We start from the raw sequence: 26,529 nt of genomic DNA, 5'->3' as shown, positions 1-26,529 counted from the left end.
AGCAGTTGGTCTGAGGGCACGACAAATGCTTCAGTCACCAACACAGCCGTGCAGACATCCGAAGGAAGAGCACAGATGGGTGGTGCTGACCGTGGAGCACACGCTGTGAAACACCCACTCTGAGGTCACCGCCGAAAACAGCCCTGTCTCGGTCTATTCATGCCCAACTTACACACACTGCTCAGTAGAAATTCCAAGAGCTGAATAGTTTGGAATATAAACAGCATTTCAGAGTCCCTGAGCTGGCTTCCTAGGGGCTGGTCACAGTGGACAGCACAGAAAAAAGGGGCTAAAATCAGCTTGCCTGGACCACTACCTGAAAACTGTATAATGTCCAGTATGTCCTGCTTTGTAGCAGCGGATACGATAATTCTGACAAGCACTGACATGACTTCTAAACCGTCAGTGAAACACTCCACACATCGTCATCATAGGAAAAGCAGGGCTCTCTGGGAGAAGCTACAACTCAGATGAATGAAAACCTAGGTGTTTGGTCCTCACTGCAGCTCCAGTTGACTCCAAAGAGAGCAAAACTTCAATGAATTTTTAGGCACAAGTGGTTGGTCACTCTTTTACTTCCAAGCTAAATATTTTTTCAACTGGCAACAGTTAGGAATCTATAACAGAGGAATTAAAAAGAAAAAAAAAAAGAAAAAAAATTAAGGATTAGGCTGTTTACATAAGAGGATTTTATAAAACGGGTCATTACCCTTGTATGCTGACATAAAAATATTTTAATCTGAGATAGATGGTTCTTAACAGATATTTCCTTTAGAAACGTAATCAATTTTTGGATATGCCATTTAAAAAAGCACACACTCGTCTAAAGCTCAGTTTTATTTACTTGGCATTATAAGACAGATACTACATTGGAAAAAATTATTATCCTAATAAAACATGTCAATGTGATAAGAGAACTATTATGTGACTAAAACTTAGAAAAACTACAAATGTTCCAGGACGTCAAGTGTGTGTAGCGGCTGAGTTGTTTTATTCTAAAGAAATGTTCCCCAAATATTGGAAAACTGAAAAATACATCCTATAAGGAATGGATAAATGCTTCAATAGACTATGAGTCTTTTTACTTAAATTAAAAGCTGTTTGTACATTAAACCTTAAAAATTGGTTGGTCACTTTTCACAAACATTCTGGCAGTTCTACACAAACATTGAGATTTAATTATTAAATGCTGGCATTACCTCTGCCTTCACTCCACTGTTCTTTCAAAGCAGCTGATACCAAATTAAAGCAATTTCAAGAACATAGGTATTCTTAGTAACCACATTTTTAAGGAAAGCAACTTTAAACCAATGGGCCATACAATAGAAGGATCGAAAATTACAGAACCTTTCTAACAGAGCCTAATAAAAAATAGTACTCTCTCTTATTTTGCTTCCCTTTGGGGAAATTTAATGAGTCCCCTGAGAACTGCCATTGTTCCGAGAAGACAGGAGAGTTAACAGGCAGAGAAGCAAGGGAAGACGTTTATCTCAGTGCTATCTATGATAACCGACAGGCCTGGATGGAAACCAAAGTGCTTCAGAACCCATGAGGAGTGAAGCTCAGGGGACCGCTTGGCAGCGGCCTTCAGGGGCTGTGCTAGGGGCCGGGGGTATCTCTGAAACATGAAGGTGACACTGACACTCAGAAACTCAGTCAGTGCCTTATGAGGAAGTTTCTAGAGATACAACATAAAAAGCCATTTTAGGTCTCAGTCGTGAACACGAAAGTTACTTAGGGCCAGTGCCTTGTGCAGCTCCCTTTGACACACTCCCCCCCCCACCCCCATCTTGCACAACCTCTTCTTCAATAAACAGTCACCCCTGGGAAGGTGTGCCCCAGGGTGGAACCCTGAGGGCGCAGTGAGGGGCATCCACAGCCAGCCCGGCTCTACCCCGTACAAGAGGTGACTTTGGAAGAGTTCCTATGTCTGAATCTCAACCACTGACATGCAAAAATGGGGAACACCAGCCTCTCAGGTTGGTGGGGGCATGGAAGGCACAAAAGCTCCCCTGTGAACTTTTCCTCTCTTCTCCACCCTCTGTGCCAACATGAATTCTGGGAAACGATACTCCTTCCGAGGTAGCGGTTGGCAAATGTGAGCAGGTGTTACACTGAGAGTTGTAGGGTCCCGGGATGGCAGGCCTTGATGCCCCAGGCTCTCACACGCCATGGAGCAACCCAGGAACTCTCACTCTGCCAGCCACGCCCTGTCAGTCCTGTGGAACCCTGCTCTCAGCTGTCCTGGGCTCACATACCTTCTCCTTCCCTCCCATTCACCTCGCTGGCACACACATCTCTGGGGCAAGCCAGACTTGCAACCTCCTAAAATGTGGGCTGTTTTCTAGTGTCTAACTTATTAGCACATTTATTCCTTTCTCCGTGTCTAGCAAGCTTATTACAATAATGTACAGAAACAAGGCAAAGCAGCCATAAAGATTTATTTTCTACTTGGTTCTGTAGACTCGTACTCCAAATTCCATCACCGTTCCTGGTTGCCTGCTGGCTTCCCACCCCCTCCATGGAAAATACTGATGTTTGAAATTGTCCAGCCATCTCCAGACTCATTTCTGTCTGAGTGATGCCTGCAGACCTGCAGAGAGGACCCTCTCATGCTTGTTTCCCCTCTTGTGTTTATCTGAGAGCAGCAGGAAAATAAATTAAAGGGCCCTGAAGTCTCTGCTGATGCTTGCGCAAGTGATATGCGCTGAAGGTTTCATGAAAACATTCCTCTTTGCCTAAGGATTTGATGATAAGTTGGTTCCTGTTTATACCAGTGCAAACATATTTTGTCCAGAGTATGCATTAGTGCATTAAGCAGCAGAGAACGCCTTTCGGTAGAATGGAATTCTTCATTGTAAAAAATTTTCCACTACAGTAAATTGACAGCCCAAGCCAATTAACGTTCTTTCTCTCTCTCCACCCCACACCCCCACCCCCCTTGCATGTTTACAGGATTCACCTTAAAGGACTTACGGGGACAGCCGGCAAAATAAGCAGCATCAGCCAACCAGGAAATGATTTTAGCACAAAGGACTCGGACAACGACAAATGTATTTGCAAATGTTCACAAATGCTCACCGGAGGTGGGATGCTTTTCTCTCTTCCTATTTGTATTGGCAAGGACGCGTCTGATAGAGGGAAAGGCTGGCTCTTTGGACTTCCACCTGTGGTCGGTGACGATGTCCAAAGTTCATAAATAGACATGCTTGCTTGGTACAGGCAGGTTTGTTCTTCACTCTTTCAGAAGGTTGAATGTTAAGCTAGAATGTGTTGCTCAGCTAGAACTGTCAGCTGGGGGCTGCGTCTCTCCTGGACCTGCCCTCGCAAGGGGGGCAAAAGCGTCACGTGATAGTCAGCAAGCTCTCCTGAGTCTGTGCTCGCCGAGAATCAGAATCACACCGACGGCCTTATTTCATTTTGCTTTATTAAAAAGGTTAAATATTCAAACTGTCACCCAAAATAGTGATACAGGTTTATTACTATAGAAATGTTTCCAGTTGATAATTTATCGTTCAAACAAGGAATTTTCAGTTATCTTTTTAAAAGGATTTCATTAATATATAGTAAATATGCATAAACACACAAAAAACTACCTAACTAACCTGCCTTTTTAGGGCACAAGTTGAAATAACTTATTGTCCACTTTATATTAGACTTTTATTTTCAGGTTCTTATTTTCTACCTTTCACGTCAGACTGCTTTAAAAAGATGAAAAACATAACCATGGGCCAACGCCTGTTAAAACAGTCACTTACAATGGCTAGATTCCTATTCAGAAACATTCAAGAGGGCAATGAGAAGAACCAACATTGGATTTCTAAAAGTTTACAAACTGAATAGCTGGAACTAGTTAATAGGAACCAAGATACAAAAACAGTCTGACAAATGCTGTCAAGTTAGTTCTTAAAACACTGGAAGACTTAAAACACGGATGAGCTCTGCCAATGGTGCCGTGTGGTTGCACACAGCAAACTGGCAGGCTTAATTTGCAGGGACCTTAAATTGGATACCAAAAACTCACTCATTACTCACCCAGGGAAACCCATGGTAAGAGCTAAGGTCAATATTTTGTAGACATAAGGTACTGTATAAACAAGTAAAAGATCCAAGCTTATCGCATGTCTGTGCTTCAGTTAAGAACTGTTTACAGTCAAAAGGATTTATTTATGAAAATAATTTGAAATTCAGAAGGTTTCATTCTTTAAATTAATATTGAGAATATCAAACTTCATTACAAAAATCAATCCTGTGGTTCCTTAGACAATATATTTACATATAAAAATACGTTTGCAATACAGGTCTTCTCTATTAGCCATAATTATTTCACTAATTATGTCAATGAGAGAAAGCTATTATTTTGACGTGTAAAAGCTGCCTATAGCCCTCGTCCTACCACAATAACCCTTTTTAAAGCCAACAAAAAGGGGAAATGTGGGGTAGGGGGGCCAAATATATCCAATCCTTTTTTCCTGTCTGCCATTTCCATACTGAACGCAGCTGTCTGCTCAAGAGAGAAGTGCATTAATAACCAAAGAAATTATATATTTATTTACTCAAATCAAGATTTAGGGCTGAGTGTGGAAGTAGAAAAGAGACGGGGTAGAAGAAATATATCCCAAGAGAGAAAATAGAGTGGTTCCTACTACAAGGAAGTCGGCTCCTGATCCTTGGCCTGGACCACGGAGAAGCCAGCCAGCAATCAGCCAGACGGGTGCATGGGCAGGGAATTCTAGAGTTAAGTCAGAAAACAGGCTTCAGAACGGGCTCATCTATAAATCTGGACTATTCCTGAATATTTTGAAGGATTCCGAATAAAACACAAATGTCTTAATCAAATTCAACTCAAGTCATGGAACTGCTACCATCAGGAAAGAATTAGGCACCTGGATGAAATAACGGGTGATCACAGTCCGATGGGTAAATAACGTAACGGAACATAACATAAATATAGCATAAGAATATTTCTTAAAGAAATAAAACGTTCAGAGATAACTAAAGCCGTTCTCCCAACACTTGCCCCTGAGCTAACCACTGAATTGAGGTTCATTCACCGTATTTACTTATCTTACTATATGGAAGACATCAATAATACTTCTGTTATTGTTTTCTCTATTTTAAACTTTTATATAAATTGCATCATGCTGTATGTGTCCTTCTGACAACACAGTGTTTTAAGATGTATTCAGATCAATGCATGCAGACTGAAGCCATTCCCTCCCCGGCAAACCTAGGGCCTCTGGCATGCTCTTATTTCCGGGTAAGCGCCGTAATGGCCACCCCAAGTGGAACCATTCAGGGGTGGCTGTGGACCCACCCCGACCCTGCTGTGCCACACACTCAGCTCTGTCCCCTGGCTTTACCTCAGTGAGCACACCACTACAGCTTTATATTTTCTTTCTGTCTCTGGGGCTTAAAAATTCCCTTTTATCCAGCCCCACTGGGTACTTAAAATTTGGGGCTATATTTTAAACAAAAAGAGTTGCTTTGGTAGGGAGAAGGAAGGCTGGATCAGCCCAGCCCGCTGTGTTGTTGGGGCTGCAAAGGCAGCCTGGCCCAAGGAGAGCCGTCTAGTAAGTCCCCGGTTTTGACACATCCACACTGTCCATCCCACCATGTGCTTGCCAGATCAGGATTGTGGGGGGCGGCCCCTCGTCACTGCGATGGCTGACTGGGCTTCCCACACAGCACAAGAGAAAAGCAGTGAGAAAGCTTGTAACGACATCCGCCACAATGGATCTGTGGTCCAAGCAGCGTTCAGGGTGGACAGCCAAACTTCCCGCACATGCTGCGCGCAGGAGAATCCGCCTATTTAACATGCATGGAATGTGACTTGTGGATTAGCCGAGGACTTGTAACTCTGGGTGAGACAGTCAGGGGCACCTACTTCCTAATTCCTTCTGTGTTTTACTTTCACAGGCTGGTGGTTTGATGCATGCGGTCCTTCCAACTTGAACGGAATGTACTACCCACAGAGGCAGAACACAAACAAGTTCAATGGCATTAAGTGGTACTACTGGAAAGGGTCAGGCTACTCACTCAAGGCCACAGCCATGATGATCCGACCGGCGGATTTCTAAATGCCGGCACACACCCTAGGGATGGTGGACTGTACTGGTTTCAGAGACGTACTCCCGGAGCTCTACAAGACACAGCTGCATTCTGTCTCCCCGGCCACCTCAGACAGACACATGCTCCACAGGGCCCCACCTCAGAGCCCCGTACACTTCACCACTGGCACCTGCAGCCCTCGAGGAACCAAAGCACAACCCTGAACCTTCACCTTGTGACCTGGGAGAACATCTGTGTGAAGATGAATTTAAGCTGGCAGATGAGACTGACAGTGTGCAGACTCTGTTGTCACAGCCAAGAATGTCATGTGCGAGTGCATCAGTAAATAACTGGAAAACAGAACACTTAGGCTATAGAGGAGAGATAATCTTGGAAGTGCATTCTTCTAAGCACTGTTCATGGACTGTGTAAATATCCACATGTCCTCAATTCAGCATCCCTAGCTTAACTAAAAGGAAGGAAAAATTCTCTAAGCCATGCAAATATATTACATATTCAGGGATTTTCTGAGAAGTGGTTATTAGCAGTTTCATATTTGGAGAAGGAAAAACATAGTTAATGTATTTTTGCTCCTCCTCTTAGATGCTTTAAATTTTCATTTGAAAACAGCCTATTTACATATGTGTCGCCAGCTTAGTTTTAAGTTAATGCTCAAATATAGACTTCAAGTTTAGACGGTGAAAACTTCCAGGATCTTCCAGGATGTTCTTTTAGTTTATGTAAAGATTGTACTATTTTTTTTTTCCTTGCCTGGTTGTTAAATATGAAGGTATTTTTAGTAATTAATTATAACTTATTAGCCAATATGACTACATTTAACTTTTATGCTAATATTTACAATTTTGTAATTTGATTCCAAAATAACCGATTGTGCCTCATGACAAGGAAAATTCTACATGACGAGGAGAAAATTATACATTTCTTTGTATACATTATACAAAGAGACTTCACTATCTTTCACTTACTATTCTAATACAGAGGTCTTTTTCCTCTTCTAGTAAGATACATTCTAGAGAAGTAGGCTGCGATTAGTGGCTGAGAAACCCCTTTCCGTTAATGCATGTACAACGCTATACTTCTCGGGCTAGACTCGCCCTGAAGTTATTTAAGGAAAAAACCAATTTGTATCAGTAAGAATTTTTTTAAATGTCTACCAGAAAACTTTTTAAAGAAGTATTTTGAAGTCCAAAAACAAACCTGATATTTATAGTGTATTCATATGAGTACAGAAAATTTTGAGAGCTTGGAGTTAAGGTCAGGACCTCACAACCTTAAATTTCTAGACTTTTAACCCAGAAGTTTTCAGAACACTAATGAACATGTGTGTAGGCTTTATAATTTAGAAGGGATTTCTTATATATTTGCTTTCGAGTCACGTGCTAGGAAGCTTAGAGTCAAATTTACAACCAGCATTTACTTTATGCCTGTCTTCACCTTATCCCATTCTACACTTTTTTTTCTTTATTCCATATTTCTTATTTATTTCACCCTTACATGCCCACCCCACTCTCACCACAACTCAGTTTTGGAACACCTAACGTGCTATGTGTGTTGAGTCAATTTATGGACTTTGGAAGACTCAGAAGCTCTGCTTTCCCCAGCATGCTGTACTTTCTCAACAAGCATATTAACTGAGTAAAAAACCTCCTCGTTTTATTACATTTAAGAATGTTTCATAAATTCAACAGAGGTATCAGCTTTGTATCAAGTTAAAAAAATCTGATAATAAGAAAATATTACTGGTTTAAAGGAAATAATAAGTTTCTATGATATGTCAAGACCATATGGCAGATACTGAGACAGAGAAATGATGATACAGGAAAAATTGCCAACAAAATAATTTGTATCACTTGCCCATGGAGGCAGGTTAAATGAACTTCAAAGATAAACCGCACTATGTTATTCAGGTTACATACACTCTCGTTAGACAGAGGATAGGGGGAATTTGTGTTTTTATTCTACGCTTCAATTCCTTACATGGTATTTCAAACAAAGCATCTTGCTGAGAGGAATTTTTTCTCTCCTTAAGAAAACATTTATAGAGTTGACAGGAAATCAAAACAGTAATCTTAAAAATGAAAACAAAACAACTCAACAACCTAGAGAACCATAGTGATTAAGGGCAGAGTTCAACTTGTTGTCATGTGATAGTCACATGGCATACTCAAACAACCAAAATCCATGAAGATTGGTTGCAAAAAATCACCATTTATCTTTCAGTTATTAGGTTGGTGCAAAAGTAATTGTGGTTTAAAAGGTTAAAAATAATTGCAAAAACTGCAATTACGTTTGCACCAAACTAATACTAATTTTTTGAAAGAATAAACTGTCACAAACCAGTTAACATTTCTGGAAATGAAAGCCAGCTTCTGTATAATCCTGCTTCCAAGTAAACCTGAAATTATCTACTAAATTATTACGTAATCTTCAAAAAAATTAGGACCTGGAACTTTTCCATTAGCATTTCAAGTACTTAAAAGTCAGTTAAGTTGAAGCTGAGTTTAGGAAAACATCAAAGCACAAAGACCACGTCTAATGCTAGCAGGCCACAATTTTTATACCTATCAGTTCTATCTCTATTCAGAGTAACAGAATTTATCTTCTAAAGCTGTATGCAAGATATAATATTACTGTCTCAACAATCTATTTTTTTCTCATTTTTGTTTTTCTCAATCCTGAGGACTTCTGTAATGAAAAATTTGGGGGGCTGTATTCCTCAAAACGTTTTGCAGAATGTTCTCACATTCTCACATTTTTTTCCCCACAAATAAATAGATAAAAAGTGTTAAGTTCTGTGAATATGTCTTTTTAGTTATGAGCATCATCACATTTGATTTAATAAAAACTTGAGTCATATCTATGCTAATGGTAATTTCCTGAGAATACCAAAATGTATAAATAAAATAACATCTGACTTACAGGAGCTGCAGGGAAGGAGTCAGAAAGTTCAAACGGTTCCTCGGAAATCCAGTGACCCAGTTCCAAAGACCACAGTACCTGCATTTGACACAAAACACACAGAACTTTTAATGGGTTTATTAGGCTCTTAGTGAGCAATAAACCACTTTGAAGATAGATAGAGCAAAAACAAAACACAATGACTGAAAAAACAGCAGTGACTACACATTCCATAGATCTGAAGCAGATGTGTCTTGAATACCAAAGTGCCGTCAGAATCTTCAGGCTGCTTAAATGTTATGAATATTAATAAACAGTTAAAAAAAAGTCTCATGTGAGGCCAAATACTAAACATCACCCAACTTCTAAACATATGAAATACTATGTACATATATATATTTTTTATTCCAAGTTTCCAATTTAAGGAGGCATTATAGACAATCCTCAGTAAATATTCTAGAATCTTATTAATTAAAAAAAAAAAAGAAGACAGACATAAGCCTAAATTAAAAAAGCAACCATTACAGAGTGTGACTGTGTTTACATTAGCTAATATTTTCAGAAGTTCTCCATACACATTTGAAAATCCCTCCCAGACTTTTGAAGAGTAAAATGTCTCATAAGTAAGCTTTCATCATCATCATCATTGTCGTCCTCGTCATTTTTGAACCCACACATTTTTAAATGATTAAGACCATGTTTTCATTTTAATTCAACAATGTTTGAAATTCTACAGTCATCTCTGCTCTATGACCGAACTCCCTAAAAACCTGTTTCTATGCACCAGAATTCTACAATTAAAATAATCAAACTGAACTACATGACTCACATTTATCCCTTATCTGCAATTTCATTTCTTACATTCTGTGAATCCATTCTTTTTTTCTAGAGTAACTACATAGAGTTCTTTTTGCTGAATTACTGGAAATGAGGCCTAACTCTTCCTTTTCGGTAGTTCCTAAGATTCAGAACCACCTACGGGAAACCAGTCTTAAATACTTCCCTTTTTATAATATAGTAAAGCTCGTACTCATCTAACACGAGACAGCAATTTTTTGTTTCAAAGAAAAAGTGAGTGTGATAGTGGAATAAAGATGAGAACGGGATGTAGAATCTGGATGCTACTTCCTGGTGCTGGCCTGGACTCTACTTTAAACAGACTCATTTATTTTTTCAACAACGATTTCCTTCTGCTCACTATCCGTTCATCTGTGAACAACTTACTGAGAGCGACCACGAATAAGGTCCCACATTGGGTCCTGGAAATAAACGCAAACCCACCTGAGAGAGAGAGAGAAGGGGAGAGGGTACCCCAGCACAGAGAGAGTACCATGTGCCAAGATAGGATTAAAGTAGGAGGTGGATTTTTTTTCTTTTTTGGCTGGAGAAGAGGGTGCTTTGGAAGACGTGCTAGGAAAATGGGGCTGGTTGGATCCCTTTGGTGAGGTATCACAGATACTCGGTTTCCATCCCCATGTGCTTGGGGGCATTGGCACGTGGCAAAAGAACTGTTGGGCAGGAGAATCGGAAGTCAAGCCAGAAAAGACAGGAAAATAGCTCCCAGGGTGTTGGGCCCAAGATGATATAATGCAACTGGAGGGAAAATCTGTATCCATTAGAGAGAGAGAGAAAGTAACAAGCTGTGTTCTCAGGGACCCTGTTCAAACTTCAGTTAGATCTGTGTGTACACAAGCATTTTGTCATTTCAGTTTCTGTTGTCCCCTGGTTTTTATGGCCTAACCAACGTTATAAAAACAAAACGACTTATCTTGATAAGTTCAATGAAAGAAGGTATTAGAAAACTGGTAAGCCTACACGAAATCACATTTCTCCCTGGCTCTTTATGGGTGGTTAAAAACATTTAAATAACAGCGTTTACCTTACTTACTATCATTTATAGACACACACTAGCAATATGTGTGATTCCCTACAAATACATACAATTCGCCAGGAAATAAAATGTAAGTAGTTTTAAAACCAGGTTCATTTTAAATATGAGGCAATGTAGAGAAATAGCACAGTGAGAAACACAGTGTACCAGTGAGAGAGTCCAGGGAACCAGTCTCAATTATGTAAGTGGAATTTGAGTTCAGATATAAACCCCATCAAAATGCCAACTGCATTTAAACAACCTCTTGGAAAAACATTATGTTCGTTGAATGTGTCCACTTCTAAATGCTATGAAAATAAAACCGTAAGGCATCTAAATAGAATTTTGATGAATTAATAAATTTCATTTTAATAGGTATCCCAGGAATAAATAATGTAAAGAGATAGCAGAGAACATTAATTTGATTGTAAGGAAATCAAATAAAAAATATATTACAGAAAAAAATTACAAACTTTTTGCTTTAGTACCTTCATTAGCCAAACTTACCTTTGCCTTATCGAATGTTCAAAGTAGGGAAAATACAGTTTTCAAAATAACAGTTAAGGCTGTAAGTGACCTTAAAAATAAAAAACTAATCTGATATATTTCCTATAATATATGTGGATAGACCAAAAATAACTAAGAAGCTAAACAAAACAAGGAATGGGGTGAATGAACACAGAAGATCTAATCCCATGTTTAAGAGCCCTAACAATGAGGGCCAAGTTAGTTCAGCATCCACTGCAAATGAATGTATTTTTGACACTTCAAAATGGTCATTCATAAATGTAACCCTTGATGTGTTTAAGTAGGAACCATTTTCTTGTCTTATCATTAGATTAACAGCTACTGATGAGACAACTTTCCATGAAGCAGGACTGAATATGCAGTTAGATCCAGACCAGGCACAATACACGTGATCTACTTGTTCTGTGTATGTCTAATCCTTCTGCTCAGACAGCATGAGGCATCGCAGCTACCACAAAACCAAGCCAGAAAATGGCACCGCTGTCAAATGCAGGAACAGCTTCCTACATAGGGAAAAAAATGAACTCACTGTGGCTAAACAGCAAAATAGCATCTTCACCAGATTCCAATACTCAACTAAAATGACAGAATTAAAAGCAATGGGAAAAGAGTCCGCAGTAGATGAAATACGATGACATTTTGGAAGTTGCAAAGCAGGTAGATAAATGGTAACTGACAGTAGGGCAAAGAAAGCTCGAATGTAAGTATCTACAACAAGGAAGTCAATAGGAAGCATCCAATTATCTCCTCAGATTCCTAGAAAGACAGAGAAATGGGTGGCACAACATACGTGTGAAAAACGGGGTGTAGAGCAGGATAAAAAGGAGGAATGTCCTACCCCCACCCCAGCCCACCCTCCTCTAGAACAAGACAAAATACAATCAGATGGGTATTCCTGGGAGTGATGGTGGGAAGTAAAGAGAAAACTTCTCCAGCACGGCCCTCATCCCAGACACCAGCACAGACCCTAGGCCAGGACATGGGCGTTCTTTTCTGGGGACAGTGATCAGCCCAGGAAATGAAAGACATGCAAATACTAAGACTTGGACCTCTTTCAATCAAACACCTCCATCCACATCACATTATCTATACGCCACTCAGGCACAAACGTTTCAATCAGCTTGTCAGTGCCTCATTATTACACATGATTTTACACCCATTGGATAAGTCTCTAGAATGAAAACATAGGCCAAACCAAACAATAAGGGTGTTCCTGGGATCACACTGACGGGAAGTCCCAGGATAACAACTGTTCTATAGACCTAGAAAGAACCAGTCGGTTCATGGGTGGTGTCGCCAAGTAAAATACATGGGATTGGAAGATTATCCGGTGTGTAGCCGGATTTGAGAGAAGAATTATAATGCTTTTAGAAATTTTTGCAGTAAATTAGTGGTAGGTACATAGAAAACTAAGCAATCAAATACTTGTTAATGATTAGCTCAGGAAAAAAAACAAACAAAAATTACTAGAAAGGAAATAGAATCATAGTACATTATATGGCTCAGCTCAAATAGTATTCACATAAGCACCCATATTTGTGAGTGTATGTGTGACTGTGGGCGTGTGTTCATATGGATATATAAAACTTGAAACAAAAATGAGAACCATATTGGGTAGATGAGGGAGGGGAGGTGTAGGTAGTTGTGGAAGCTATATGGTCATATTTTAATCTTCCATAATGTCTATAAGTGAAAAATTAAAAAATGGTAGGAAAAGCATTTTATTTAGAAGTATGTAGGTAAAAACATCAGAAGGCTCTTTTAAGAGTGAGAATTGGCCTGGAAAACAACAGAGCAGGCAGAGCAACTTTTTATTACAGCCTCATAAATTATATTGATTTTTCAAACATGTTATTTTGGAAAATTTTAGACTTACAAAAGAGTTGCCCAGCTAGTACTGAGAGTTCACATTTACCCGTCACCTAGATTCCTCTATTGTGTGAGTCTCCAACTTTGCTCTTCTGTTGTAAAAGTGCTTTGCCCACTAGAACCGGCTTGTCAACATCTACAAAAACATTGTGCGGGGCTTCTAACTGGAACTGAGTTGAATCTATAGCTCAAAATAGGGAGAACCAACAGGTTAGAAAACATTGCGTTTCCCAACTCATAAACACAGTATTTCTCTCTGTTAATTTAGGTCTTCTTTGATTTCTTTCATACGAATTTTGTAGTTTTGAGCAAACAGGTTCTGCAAATATTTTGTCAGGTTTAAACTGAAGTATTTCAATGTTGGAGATACTAATATAAATGGGATTTAAAAAAAAATAGAATTACAGTTGTTCATTGCTAGTACACAGAAGTATAACTGAATTTTGTATACTGACCTTGAATCCTGTAATCTTACTGAACTCAATCTACAAGTTGTGGAAACTTTTTGTAGCTCTGCTGCTGTTTTCTACATAGACAATCATGTTTCCCATGAATGGACGGTTTTATTTCTTCCTTTTCCAATCTGTATGCATATATATTTTTTCTTGCCTTATTGCACTGGCGAGGACTTTCAGTATAATGCAGAAGAGGAATAGTGACAGCACTAAAGTTGCTTGAACTACTTTGTGAGGCAGGCTAATTTGGCTTATAATAGTAACAGGACACCATAAAACCAAAGTGTTCTTGTGTATAAATTAAGGTTTCTATGGAAAGCACAGGTTTTCTTGCTTAATCTTTTAACTTTTGTTTCAAAGTAAAATAAAGTGTAGATTGTTTTCTAGTACTGCTGTTGGCTAGTGGTCACGGTCCTTTCATTAGCTGCTTCAACTTCCTATCCCCAAAGAATAATTAGAAAATTCTGAGTTATCAAAAGTACTATAGCTCAACATTAGTAAATGCCACTTTCCAAACCAGAACCCATAAAATTATTTTTCACCTTAATTTCTTAATATTTTCTTAATTGCCTAAGAAGTTTCTTCAGCTAAAAAAATGTAATTTACTCAAAGTATTTAAAAAGTAAAATTACTAAACAAGGTATCCTTAATTTTTGACTTCTCAAAAAAATTTTTTAAGTGAGGGAAAATAATACAGAAATATCTCAATATGTAAGTGATGAGAGAAGGTTGTTATTAAAGAAAGAGCGGCCTGTATGAGGGATTTTAGGTTGCAATGGAAAAATCAATCACCCATATGATGATGATTCACTATTGGTATGAAAATTACAACTGCAATATGAAGCTGACTTAACTCACTGGAGAGCATTACTGATCGTGTTGAAAACATTTATTAACACTCAGTTTCTTATTGTAATTGTAATATTGAGTTTATTCCAAGTTTCTAAATAGCCAACTAAATCAATCATTGTTTTTGGACCTGTCTCTAGAGCATACCACCTACCATATATAACTGTTAAATTCAACAGCAGTTGTGGTACTAAGAATACCTTTGAGAACATAGCAGGAAAGAGAAAAAAAAGGGCTTTCTCTGTGGGAAATGTCAACAATATTCTTTGCATACAAAGGAATTTATATTGCACAAACACCAGCTAATTAATTAAAATCAAATCTGACAGAAACTTGTGCTACCCATGGGAAACTAGTTAATTTCAAACAGTTCAAAAGTATGAGATTCAAGTTATTCTCTACTTGAATCACTGAGCAGTGATTGGGGCCGTCTTCATTACGCTCTGCCCTACCCATCCTTTCCTCTACCAACTGCAGGAAGAAATATTTGGTTGTTAAGAGTTTATAGAGGTATCGAGACATATATTCAGCATTTGTAAATCTTTTCTTTCCTATAGAAGAAAATAAAAAATAGTAATTAATAATTTGTCACTATTTTAAGCTCACAGCAAAATTACAAAAATCACATTAAAAATATTTTTCTCGTCATATTTTACAGGTTCTTTGTCTCATTTATAAGGGTAATTTATTTTTCTCAAAAAACAAAACATTAAGAGAATTTGTTACTATGTAATATTGGTTTTATTTTTTTTTTCTAGAGGGAGGGTAATATTTGTTTCTTCTACAACTAGACCGTACTAGACTGTATAGTGTACTGGTTAAGAACACAGAACCCAAGATGCTGGGTTGCCCCAATCTCCATCTCTTTCTAGCTTTGTGACAAGAGGTGAGTTACTTAACCTGTGTGTCTCATAAAAATATTATACATCATTATAAATTACAAACATATACATGCAGTTAATGAAATAGTTGTGGCAAGGAAGTTATTTCTAGGTTAAACTTTGGGAGAGAAAAAAAAATCAGGGCAATCAATAGCACAATTTTTATTAACAAATAAAAGGGTGCTTATGTCCTGAATACTTTGGAGCCAGAAAACAGAGGAGGTCTAGTCTTCCAAAAAGACCAACTTGAACTGGCGATGTTTCAAGGCAATAATAATATTTGTTCCAAAATAAGCCATTCCTCTGTATTTCCAACACATCTCAGAACATCAAGAAATGCTTTCTATAATTCCATAAAGTAATTTAAAAATACAAACCGATTCAGTAGATGCAATGCCTGCCTCAGTGAAGCAATTTCCCATATATAATTTCTTTCAATTGTGGTGAAATTCCCATAATATACAACTAACCATTTTAAAGTGTACAACTCAGTGACATTTAGCACATTCACAATGTTGTACGAGCACCACTTCTTTCTAGTTTCAGAACTTCTTAATCACCCCAGGAACACACTCTGCACCCACTAAGTGGTCACTGATCTCTCTCCCCTCCTGGTAACCACTCATCAGCTTTGAGTCTCAGTGGGTTTGCCTATGACAGACATTTCACAGGAAAGCGACCACACAACATGTGACCTGTGTGTCCAGCTTCTCTCACTGAGCATAATGTTTTCAAGGTTGATTCAAGTCATGATTTGAATGAAGATGACTGACAGGTGCCAAACAATGTTTGTTTGATAATAACAGTAATTAGTAGTTATTGAGTGTTTATTGGGCACTTTATTTAGATAATGAAACTGAGGCTTAGAGACTCGAACTGCCTTACTCGTCACACAACTAGTAAGGGGCAAGGTTAGCACGAAAACTCACTCTCTTATCAGTTCACCTTTTAAACCCACGTAGGTGGTGTGCAATCATGGGATGAAGACACCCAAGTTTAAGGCCACAGAAGGTAAATATATTCTCTAGGCCAACTCTGGAAGTAGATGCCAGAAAGAGCATGGGCTATGAAGTAAGGAAAAGCTCAATTCAAACTCAAAATTCACCATTTTCAAGTCCTGTGACAATGAGCAGTTTACTAAAACTTACGTAATACTCGAGAATTGAATAAATTCGAGTCCCAGTTTCCCCAGGGATTACTGTACTGACAAGCTGAGAGAGCATGTGTGAATCTCCTGACAAGACAGCGCAGGACTACACATTTCCTGTGATGAAAATGCACATTGTTTTGAAGCAGCGCCATGCCCACCCAGACCCAGCTTGTGGCCTCTGGCACGTCCCTGTCAGCCTCAGTTCCTGGACCAACAGCTTAACACACCACCTGGGAGCTGGCAGCCCATGAAGCAGCTCGGGACCCAGACCCATGGCCTCAGAATCTGCATTTTAATAAGAGCTCCAGAAGGATTCATATGTTTTTAAGTCTTAAAAAGCATAGTTTCAGCTGCCTCAAAAAAAGTGGCATGAAACCAAAACCTTAACACAACCTATTTAATCAAGACAGAGGAGCTAAGCAACAAAGTACTAAAAATAAGTAGTTAAGAACTCTTTTCCCTGTTTAAGAGATATTAGCGGACAGAGACTAAACATCAGATAGTAAGAGGAAGAAGCAGCCGCCTGTTGACAGACGCTGGACTATTCTTACAAAAATGTTTAGCTATATTGTATATAGGCTTTTAAAGTTAGATTTACACTGCCTGGATTGTACCCAATCTTTTCCAGCCTGCAAAAATAAAAATGGATTATTTTTGGATTTGAGAGCTTAACTGCTCACTACTAGTCCCTTTTTACATATTGCTAAGCAAAGACCAGGGTGACCCAGCGTTTCACCAGCGTACTTAAATGTGAAGTCCAAACATCTTTATAAATAACACAAGCTCGTATTTTTCTTATCAAAATGAAAACAAAGAAATAAATATAACACATTCCAATGTAACTAAAATAAATAGCAGAAACATCACTTTGCTTTATGAAAACAGAGTAGAAATTATTATTACCATCACAGACAATAATCCAAATATTATGGCTACTAAGAACAATCACTGTTTTTTTGTCCTTAGAATCCATGAATTTGAGTGACAAAATTTTTTTTTTCCTAAATGAGCACGAGGGAATCTTATTTTCATGAATCTTAACAGGAAGCACGTGAACTACATGAATTTATACTGACGTCCAATATTTTTACATGACAACGTTAGCTCATCATAGGCAAAAAGAAATTCTGAGATGTTTAAAATAACTAGCAAGCACGTTTAGTCATCTACATCCTCATTATTCATGTAACAAGTGCTAAGTTCCATGTTCAACCCTGGGTCTTGGGCTGTGTAAAGAGACAGATACAATCTGTGCCCTTAAAGAACTTGTAATCACTGATGAGCCAGCCTCTGCTGAAAAGGCGCTGCTTTAATGTTTGAAACATGCTTTGCTTTGTCCTAGCCCCTTGTGCCAAGAAGGTACAGCTGCCTCTAAGTTTTACTACCAAAAATACTATTTACAATTTAACAATTGAAATAAATGTTCCACTTCAATCAAGTATAGTGCACGGAATATTACAAAACACTTAGAAAGAAAAAAACACCTGCTTGTAACATTACGCATTTGTATACTATTCCTTCTTGTTTCATTGTTATCCAACAAAACCCAAATCAAAGAGTTACACAAAACAGAGGCAGGCGCAGAGGGGTGTCTCTCCTCACTGATGGATGCTCCCCGACGGAGTGTGACTTAGCAGAGAGTGGGCAGGACTGACCACGTGCAGGACAGAAGCACTTCAGTGGACCCAGCTTCACGAGAGCCGGAAACCAGAGATCACATGAAAGCATTTAGCGTCGAGGCTAAGTCTGCACGCCTGGGAGCCACCTGAGAGTCTGTGCTGGGTAAAGTACCGGTGAGGCAGAACTTCAAGGTTCAGGCAGAGAGACTTTCTTTCAAAAGAAGAAAAACCAGTTGAAAAGAGCTAAGAAGTCGATCTATCATGTACCTAAGGCAAGCTGTTATTTCAGTTGACAAAATTACTACTAGTGACGTATTTCTCATTCTCTGGTAAAGAAAAGCCTACAGAGTTTTCTGTGGAGAATGCTTTTTAAAGTATAAGTACTTTGGCAAGGTATAATCTGCAGCCAAGTCAAGATGAACTCAAGAATCCAGCCAAAGCAATGAATTTTCAGAGAAATGCATCAAGCGGATCACACATAAAAAGTATCAGGTAGCAAAGTGTACAATGCTGTCAATGAGTTTTCCAAAATGTACAACAGTCTCCTAAAATCCGGCGTTTCTTAATATCGGCTCTCTTCACAAATGAGTTAGCACGAAAGCCTAACTCCCAGAGGGTACGGATGCAGACGCCAACAGAGCTCAAGTAGGATGATACTGGCAAACTATTTTAACTCAGGAACCGAGCTCAGAAAGCCAAAAGGAGGAATAGGTAACAATGTCCCCATCGTCACTGATGACCACCTAAGTGGTGGGTAGCTGAAGCCAATTTTCGAAAAGTCCCAGAGAACGCAATCCTGTTGAATTTTCTGATAAGAACGTTAAACTGAGATATTCTGTGCCACTTACCAACGGTGATGTCAGAAACAGAGGTGAAAACTCAAGCACTGAACAGAAAGCTGCAAAGGTTAGAGGATAATGGTGGAGCTCTGATTAAAGCTAAGTTCTTTTTCTAAAAACGAGTTTTGGATGTGTCCTGGAGGTCCCAGTCAGAAGGCGAGAAAGAGGTAATTCCAGGTTTAAGAAATGACTACTCAGTTGCCCCAATTAGACAAAACGAAGTGAGGAAGCAGTGTGGCCGGCCCCTCAAGGCCGCACGTCTGAAAGAACGAGTGGGAACAGAGCTGAGCCACCTGATTTGCTCATGTTCAGCCTTCCCCATGTGAACTGCATGCCAAACACAGCACCTTCTGTTTCCATATACACGGCCTTCATCTAGTTTTATTTGGTTCTGGGAAGCCAATAGATTTAGGTGCTTCACAAGGCCACTCCCAACTCATCATAATAAACCTCGATTGTCTTTCAATTGGCCACGTCCCAAGGCTTGAATCATATGCCATGTTGCCCAGCTGGCTACCAAGACCGGTGCCTCTCATAAGTCCGAGAAGTGAAGAAACAGCTCTCCGCACCATTCCCGCCTCTTTACTTCCTGCTCACCTGCTCACGGTCAGCCCTCCTCGTCGTCAGACATGCTGTTTTCAAGGTCTGACAACTTCCATGCAGTCAAATCCAGGGCCCACTTCTGTCCTCCTGCTAGTCACCTCTCGGCAGCATCAACATGGCCCAGCACACTCTCCTTCCTCAGACAGTCCTCTTGTCACAGCATCACGGTCTCCTAGTGTCCCACCTGTCACCACCCGGTCCTCCCCCTTCCCTCAGACTTCTGCACGTGGGCACAGCCCCGGGCTTTGTCCTCAGCTCACTCCTCTCCTCACTGCCATGGCTGTAGATGCCATCTGTGGACTCAGTTCCCAAATGAATATTTAGCACTAAGCGCGCGCGCGCGCGCGCACACACACACACACACACCCCTAATGTGATATGTAGAATCTCTACTTGAACGTCTAATAGGAATCGCACACTCAATATGTATGGATCAGAATTTTTTTATTGTACCCCAACCTGAAAAGTTACTCCCCCAGTATTCGCCACCTCAGTAAGTGGCACCACTGAGTTGTTCTACCTTCAGTTGCTCAAGTAAAAATTCTAGGTAGTGTGAGCTATCTTGACTCTCTCCTCCATGCAAGTCTCAGCCTTAGGACCTGTGTGCTTGCTTTTTTGTGCCAGGTGAATTAAGGAGATTGCGTCTCGCACCTTTACAAAATTAAAGAACAAATTACTAATGTAGAGACCTGAAGTCCACAAACGGTGATGGACCCTCATTCACAGTAGTTAGTGGCTGCGTCCCAGGCTGACTGCACAGCCGTCTCACTCTAAAAACCAACGTCCATGCCTTCAAACCCCACCCACTAGTCATTTGCAGATGACAGTTATGGGCCTGTTCATGCATCTTGTCAAATGTCCTCACAAAGGGCAACACCAAAGCCCTGCGTTTTCCAGGCAAGTCAACGTTTTCATAACTGTCCTCAGTCAAAGATTACGGAACTGGGAAAACGCAGCGCTTCCAGGGCGGGAAGAATGCACCCAGGGACTTGTCAGGATGAACAGAAGGAGGGCAGAGGGAGGGGGACAGACCCAAACAAGCCGCCCATTTCCTCTGGCCCCCGGACTCGGTTCTACTGCACACGGAGCTCGGGCATTTTCCCGTCACCACCTCACGTGAGAGGAGCCAGGGCTCCCAGTCGTGTGTCAGTCCACACACAGAACACATGACTTTCTCAGTGAAGGTGTGTACATGAGGAGAGTGCTGAGATGACTTCTCAGACTCAGGGCCTTAAGAGCACACCTTTGCCCAGGTGTTTCAAGGCAGATGAGCTGCTTTTCCCAGCGTCTCCATCACTAAACACAGAGTCCTTCTCTGTTGCAGAAGGTTCTGCACGAGTCCAAGGAGACCGAGGGTGTGAAAATGCTTTTTAAAGCATAAGAACTACAGCAAGGTCTAATCTGTGGCCGAGTCAGGGAGAGCTCCGGGGTCCAGCCAATGACGCTTCCAAGACCCACATTGGGGGCTTGGTCAGCGTGGCCCCATCCACGCCTCGCACAGGGCTGTGGCCCCACGCACGGTTTGCTAGAGAACTTAAGAAAACAGCTCAAAGTCCCGGTGACAAATGTGGTACACCGAGTACATTCTGTCTAGAAATTATTCTCAGAATGTGTTCAGGAGTTAATCTTCTAACTTCAAGTAAAAACAAACAGGAAAAAAAGGTTTTCAAAGATGCTTGCTTCCGAGTGGGCTGGGAAGGCAGCGTGATGTACTAGCGAGAACCCGGGCCGACCACGTGTAATTTTAGGGGAGTGACTTACATTCTTCAATGTAAAACGGTGGGCCCAGCCTCCATGAAATACGCATTTCACTCTCATTGTAACATTTGATTCTATGCTCTCACCAGTAGTCAGCCTCGCCGCTTACTGAGTTCACTGTGAGAAAGCCAAAACTAAACCACATTACTTGAAGAAAATGGACCCATCGTCAAATCATTTCTTGATTTATCAAACACTTGATTTTAAAGTGTTCTTTGTCATTAATAGTCAACCGTCCTGAAATGTGCTGCAGGCCTGATTTAGCTCCTAAACTCTAGATTTGCACTTACAACTTATTTAGCTTAAAAACCCTGTATCAAGCTTTGTTCAGAAGCTGTACAGAATTTTTTTAACCTGAAATTTTTAAACCTGAATCCAGGCTGAACGACGGCTCACTCCTACGCAGCGTCTCTCAGAGGGAGGCAGCGCTCTATGCCAACAGAAGCCGGGAGGGAGAAGACAGGCTGTGCGGCCCCGTCACGCCAGCAAAGTGGAGTGAGGGCAAAGCAGAGCTGTAGGTAAGTGAGGAAAGGAAGGAAACGCCTGGGGAGCGACAGTCAGAACAGAGGAGTAGCCAGAGAACTCAAACAGCACTGGGCCCAAGCCCGAGTTAATAGAAAAGCTATAGTCGAAAGGGACGCTTTGGTCAAATCGGTGTCTTTCATTTTCCGACGTGTTACTTCCTGTCTCCCACCAACAGGAAACAGCAACTCCTGACATGGTTTTCTATTTCTATGTATCTGCCAAGCAATTCCGCCATAAAGCAGGAAAAACACAAGTTATTCCCTTTGCTGAAAACAGCAGAGGTAACCATGGAAGCTGGAGCTGCTGTAAACATGTAGAAATTGCCAACAACAAAAAAAATCAAGTAAAAATTCAAACTGAATTTTGTTATAAAATCACCATAATTTTTTTTGATATGGCAAAGTAGGCCACATACAACCATCTAGTTTTGAAGAACTCTACAAGAAATGTCCAGAGAATACCACACAAACACTGAAATAAAAACATTCGCAGGCATGTTTTTCTTGGAGGCAAGTTTATACCTCTAGCCAAAAAGAATAGTTTAAGAATCCCCCAAATTGCATTGGGGACAAGGAAAAAGCAAGAGGACCACAGAGAGAGAGAGTCACTCGTTTTACATAAAGATGACGTGACCTTAACGTGTACAGTACGGACACTTCAAACCTTGACCTAAAAGGAACTAAAGCCTCTGAAATTCACTGCTAAAGTTAGAAAGTTGTAGATGAGCATGAAATGGTTTGAGCTTTAGAAATGACTGGGGTCGCTTTATAAATAGCAATGGCAACTATTCTCTCTCTCAAAAAAAAAGTTTATCATGGTTGTCTGAATTTGTTTAGAACATTGAAAGAAAGAAGACACGATCATCTCTGTCTTATTTAAAATTGAGACAAACGGGGAAAGACAGTTCATTTCTAAACTTTTGTTTTTCACCTGAAGGGTGTAAGTTAGCAATAACCTATTAAAATCAATAAACACGTCACACCAGCTAGATGACATTTGACAGTCATCACAACTACATCGCAGACCCACTTTCAGCCACAGGACACCCGCCGCTTTTCTATTTCCCAGGACCAGTGTTTAGGCACCAACAATGGTGCATTGGGGAGGCAACGCCTGCAGCTGTTTTCAGACAGACACAAATCCCAACACTATTATTCTTAAAACCTGAGTGTGCACTTGCAGGAACAGTACTCTGATGGCGTTGGAGAAAGTTAAACTATGGGAAATCAGTACGAGGGCGGCGATGGAGAAGGGGTGCTTCACGTAACACTGAAACAGGCCAGATGAAGAGCGTGCTTTGCTCAGGCCCCTCACAGGGCGAGTGAGGGCGCTCTTCCCACCGCCACCCAGACCACCCCACCTTGTCCTCACGCTCCCTTCCCTCCCCAAGGCCCGATCAGTCAGCCCCACGGGTTCAGGAGCCGTCACGGGCACCCCCCACTGCCAGGACCACTGGTCCTTGCCAAGTCATCACTGGTCTTGAGCAAAAGCATCTTTTTTCAATTTTAGGGCAAATGCATTCTGCCTGCAATAAAACTCCTGTGACAGTGGACAGTGACTGAAGTGTATAGCTCTTTGGGGGGAAGTTAATACGTGATTGCTAGTGGAAGGCTAACATTCATGAAGCTCCCCCTTTTCATGAAACTGCACGTTTAACTCTCGGGTTTCACACAAGCCGATTAAAGCAGCACTGTCACCAGCCCCATTTCACAAAGGAGGGAACTGTGGCTCGGTGCACTGGGGAATGTCACCACGGCTGCCTGGCCAGAGTTCCCAGCACCCACGCGGCCCCACCAAGTCTGCACCGTTTGTTTTACATGGGGGTGGAGATTAACTTTCAGTACGTGAAACCCCTAAATCTGGGACCCGCCACATAGTTTGGCACCCAACTCTCCTCTACTGAATTTTTCTTTTTTGTTGTTTCATATCATTATCTTACCAACTTTTAAAACATCGGAAGCCTGAATCTTGTGTTAAAGCTTTGTGGGTCCTCTATTTCAAAATAATCTTGATGTACATGCACTGTCAATTTGGACACTGTAACTGGTGATAGTAATGGAATGGAAACACATGGGGACCTCTACACAGAACACACATTTTACATATGTGTATGGGTGTGTTTTCAGTGAATCACTTACATAGTAAGTATCTTTTCATTCTGTTCTTAATCTCTAAACAGCTCTTTCATTGATTCCTGTCTTCCTACTAGAAGGTATTGAATATATTAGATACATAAATAAAATATAAACCTGTCACAGGTCACATTTTATAGAAGAACTGTGGCTTAATTAGTGGCTTATTACGACAAAAATAATATTAAATTACGAGGCAACTGCTTTACCACTGTTTAAAAACCATTACACTGGTACCTAGAGGGTATTATGCCAAGTGAAATAAGTCAGACAGAGAAGGACAAACACCATATGATTTCACTTATATGTGAAATCTAAAGAACAAAATAAATGAACAAACAATACAGACTCTGATACAGGGAAAAAACTGATGGCTGCCAGATGGGAGTCATGGAGGTGGGGGAGGGGAGGGCTGTGTGAAAAAAGTGATGGGATTGAGGAGTACAAATTGGGAGTTACAAAACAGTACAGGGAATATAGTCAATAATATTGTAATAACTATGTACGGTGTCAGGTGGGTACCAGACTTATAGGGGGACCACTTCATAAGTTACATAAATGTCTAATCACTACAATGGTAAAACTAATATTAAACGTCAACTGTAATTGAAAAATTTAAAAAGAAAGCCTTTAAAAATAAATAAAATCACTATAATGGTATATAAAATGTGTTACTTAAAAATAGTAATTTGAATGCCTTCATGCACGGTCATGCTAGCATTAAAACAGGAAGGACTCAGACTTCAGCACCACTGCAGCTCCATCATCTCAGCCCTGCCTCTGCGCCTCTTGGAGGCCCACACAGCTCCATCATCTCAGCCCTGCCTCCGCGCCTCTCAGAGGCCCGCACAGCTCTATCATCTCAGCCCTGCCTCCGCGCCTCTTGGAGGCCCACACAGCTCCATCATCTCAGCCCTGCCTCCGCGCCTCTCGGAGGTACACGCAGCTCTATCATCTCAGCCCTGCCTCCGCGCCTCTCGGAGGTACACGCAGCTCTATCATCCCAGCCCTGCCTCCGCGCCTCTCGGAGGTCCATACGGTTGGCCCTACTCTGTAGGTTGGACTAGCTCCCTGCCAGCTTTGCCCAGTGATTACTCATCACAAAGGAACATGAACCGCGTCAGATGATTGGAAACCAAAGGCAATCTTCCTATATATTATTCTTCGTATAAGCACTTCTTCTGTAATTTTTTTTCTTAATATTCACAGCTGTGTCTTTCTTCTTGCTTACTACCAGCAAAGCCAGTTCTTAAGACTGGAAGTCCCAAATCCAGGTGTTGGCAATGGGGCTCCATCTGGAGGCTCTGAGGGAGACTCTGGTCCAGGCCCCTCTCCCAGCTTCTGGGGGCTGTGGGAGATCCTTGGCGTTTCTTGGCTTTTAGACACATCATTCCAAACTCTGCCTCTGCACATGGCTATCTTCCCTGTGTGTGTTTCCAAGCTTTTTGACAGTGTATTGCTACAGAATTTAAACTGTTTAAGTCATCAACTTGGGACACAATGAACCACGCTACCGTGTTTCTCCAAAAATAACACCTAGCCGGACCATCAGCTCTAATGTGTTTTTTGGAACAAAAATTAATATAAGACCCGGTCTTATATTGTATTATATTGTATTATATATTGTATTATATAAGACCGGGCCTTATAGTAAAATAAGACTGGGTCTTACGTAATATAAGACTGGGTCTTACGTAATATAAGACCGGGTCTTACAATAATTTTTGCTCCAAAAGACACATTAGAGCTGATGGACTGGCTAGGTCTTATTTTTGACATGGTATATGGTGCTTACAGAATTAATACCTTTGTATTTGTGGGAGCAGTACCCTATTTCCCTGAAAATGAGACCTAGCCAGATAATCATCTGTAATTTGTCTTTTGGGGCAAAAATTAATATAAGACCCGGTCTTATATAGTAAAATAAGACCGGGTCTTATATTAATTTTTGCTCTAAAAGACGCCGTAGAGCTGATTGTCTGGCTAGGTCTTATTTTCGGGGAAACACGGTATTTGTGGCCCCCCCAAAGCTGTCCACAGCCAGAATTTGTGTCCTCAGAACTGTGAATATGTTACCTTCTATGAGTTTATACATGTGATGGATTTAAGGATCTTAAGATGAGGAGACATCCTGGACTATCCAGGTGGGACCAATGAGACCATGAGGGCCCTAATAAGTGAAAGATGGAGGCAGGACATCACAGGAGATGTGACAATGGAAGCAGAAGTCAGAGTGACATGATTGCTGGAAAGGGCCATGAGCCAAGGAATGCAGGTGGCCTCCAAAGCTGGAAAGGACAGGAAACAGATTCTCCCTCGAGCGTCTGGAAGGAACGCGAGCCTGCCAACACTTCACCTGAGCCCAGTGAAACCTATTTTGGACTCCTGAAACCATAAGAGAATATAGCTGTGTGGTTTTTAAGCCACTAAATTTGTAGTTATTTGTTATAGCTGCCAGAGGAAACTAATTCAGCACTATGG

At 40.7% G+C, this 26,529-nt stretch overlaps 2 protein-coding genes across 10 annotated transcripts in view; one reads left to right on the top strand and one right to left on the bottom strand.

Annotated features, from left to right (window-relative positions):
• The window catches only part of ANGPT2 (angiopoietin 2), a 54,955-nt gene extending 45,169 nt beyond the window's left edge, over positions 1-9,786 (top strand). For both annotated transcript variants that reach the window (XM_019717766.2, XM_019717765.2), the window contains exons 8-9: positions 2,956-3,086; positions 5,920-9,786. In XM_019717766.2, coding sequence (XP_019573325.2) covers positions 2,956-3,086; positions 5,920-6,080 — 292 coding nt within the window. In that variant the 3' untranslated portion in view covers positions 6,081-9,786. The remainder of the gene's footprint in view (positions 1-2,955; positions 3,087-5,919) is intronic.
• Positions 1-26,529, bottom strand: part of MCPH1 (microcephalin 1) — a 254,860-nt gene that overhangs the window by 158,603 nt on the left and 69,728 nt on the right. For 7 of the 8 annotated variants that reach the window (XM_074329290.1, XM_019717760.2, XM_074329293.1 and 4 more), the window contains one exon: positions 8,992-9,069. In XM_074329290.1, coding sequence (XP_074185391.1) covers positions 8,992-9,069 — 78 coding nt within the window. Of the gene's footprint in view, positions 1-4,256; positions 4,733-8,991; positions 9,070-26,529 lie in introns of those variants that run through there. The other variant, XM_074329294.1, reaches the window with a different exon arrangement.

Source organism: Rhinolophus sinicus, linkage group LG04, assembly GCF_036562045.2.
Source record: "Rhinolophus sinicus isolate RSC01 linkage group LG04, ASM3656204v1, whole genome shotgun sequence".
NCBI classification, from domain to species: domain Eukaryota; kingdom Metazoa; phylum Chordata; class Mammalia; order Chiroptera; family Rhinolophidae; genus Rhinolophus; species Rhinolophus sinicus.
Note: the sequence above shows the minus strand (reverse complement) of the source record. Positions and strands in the feature narration are given on the sequence as shown.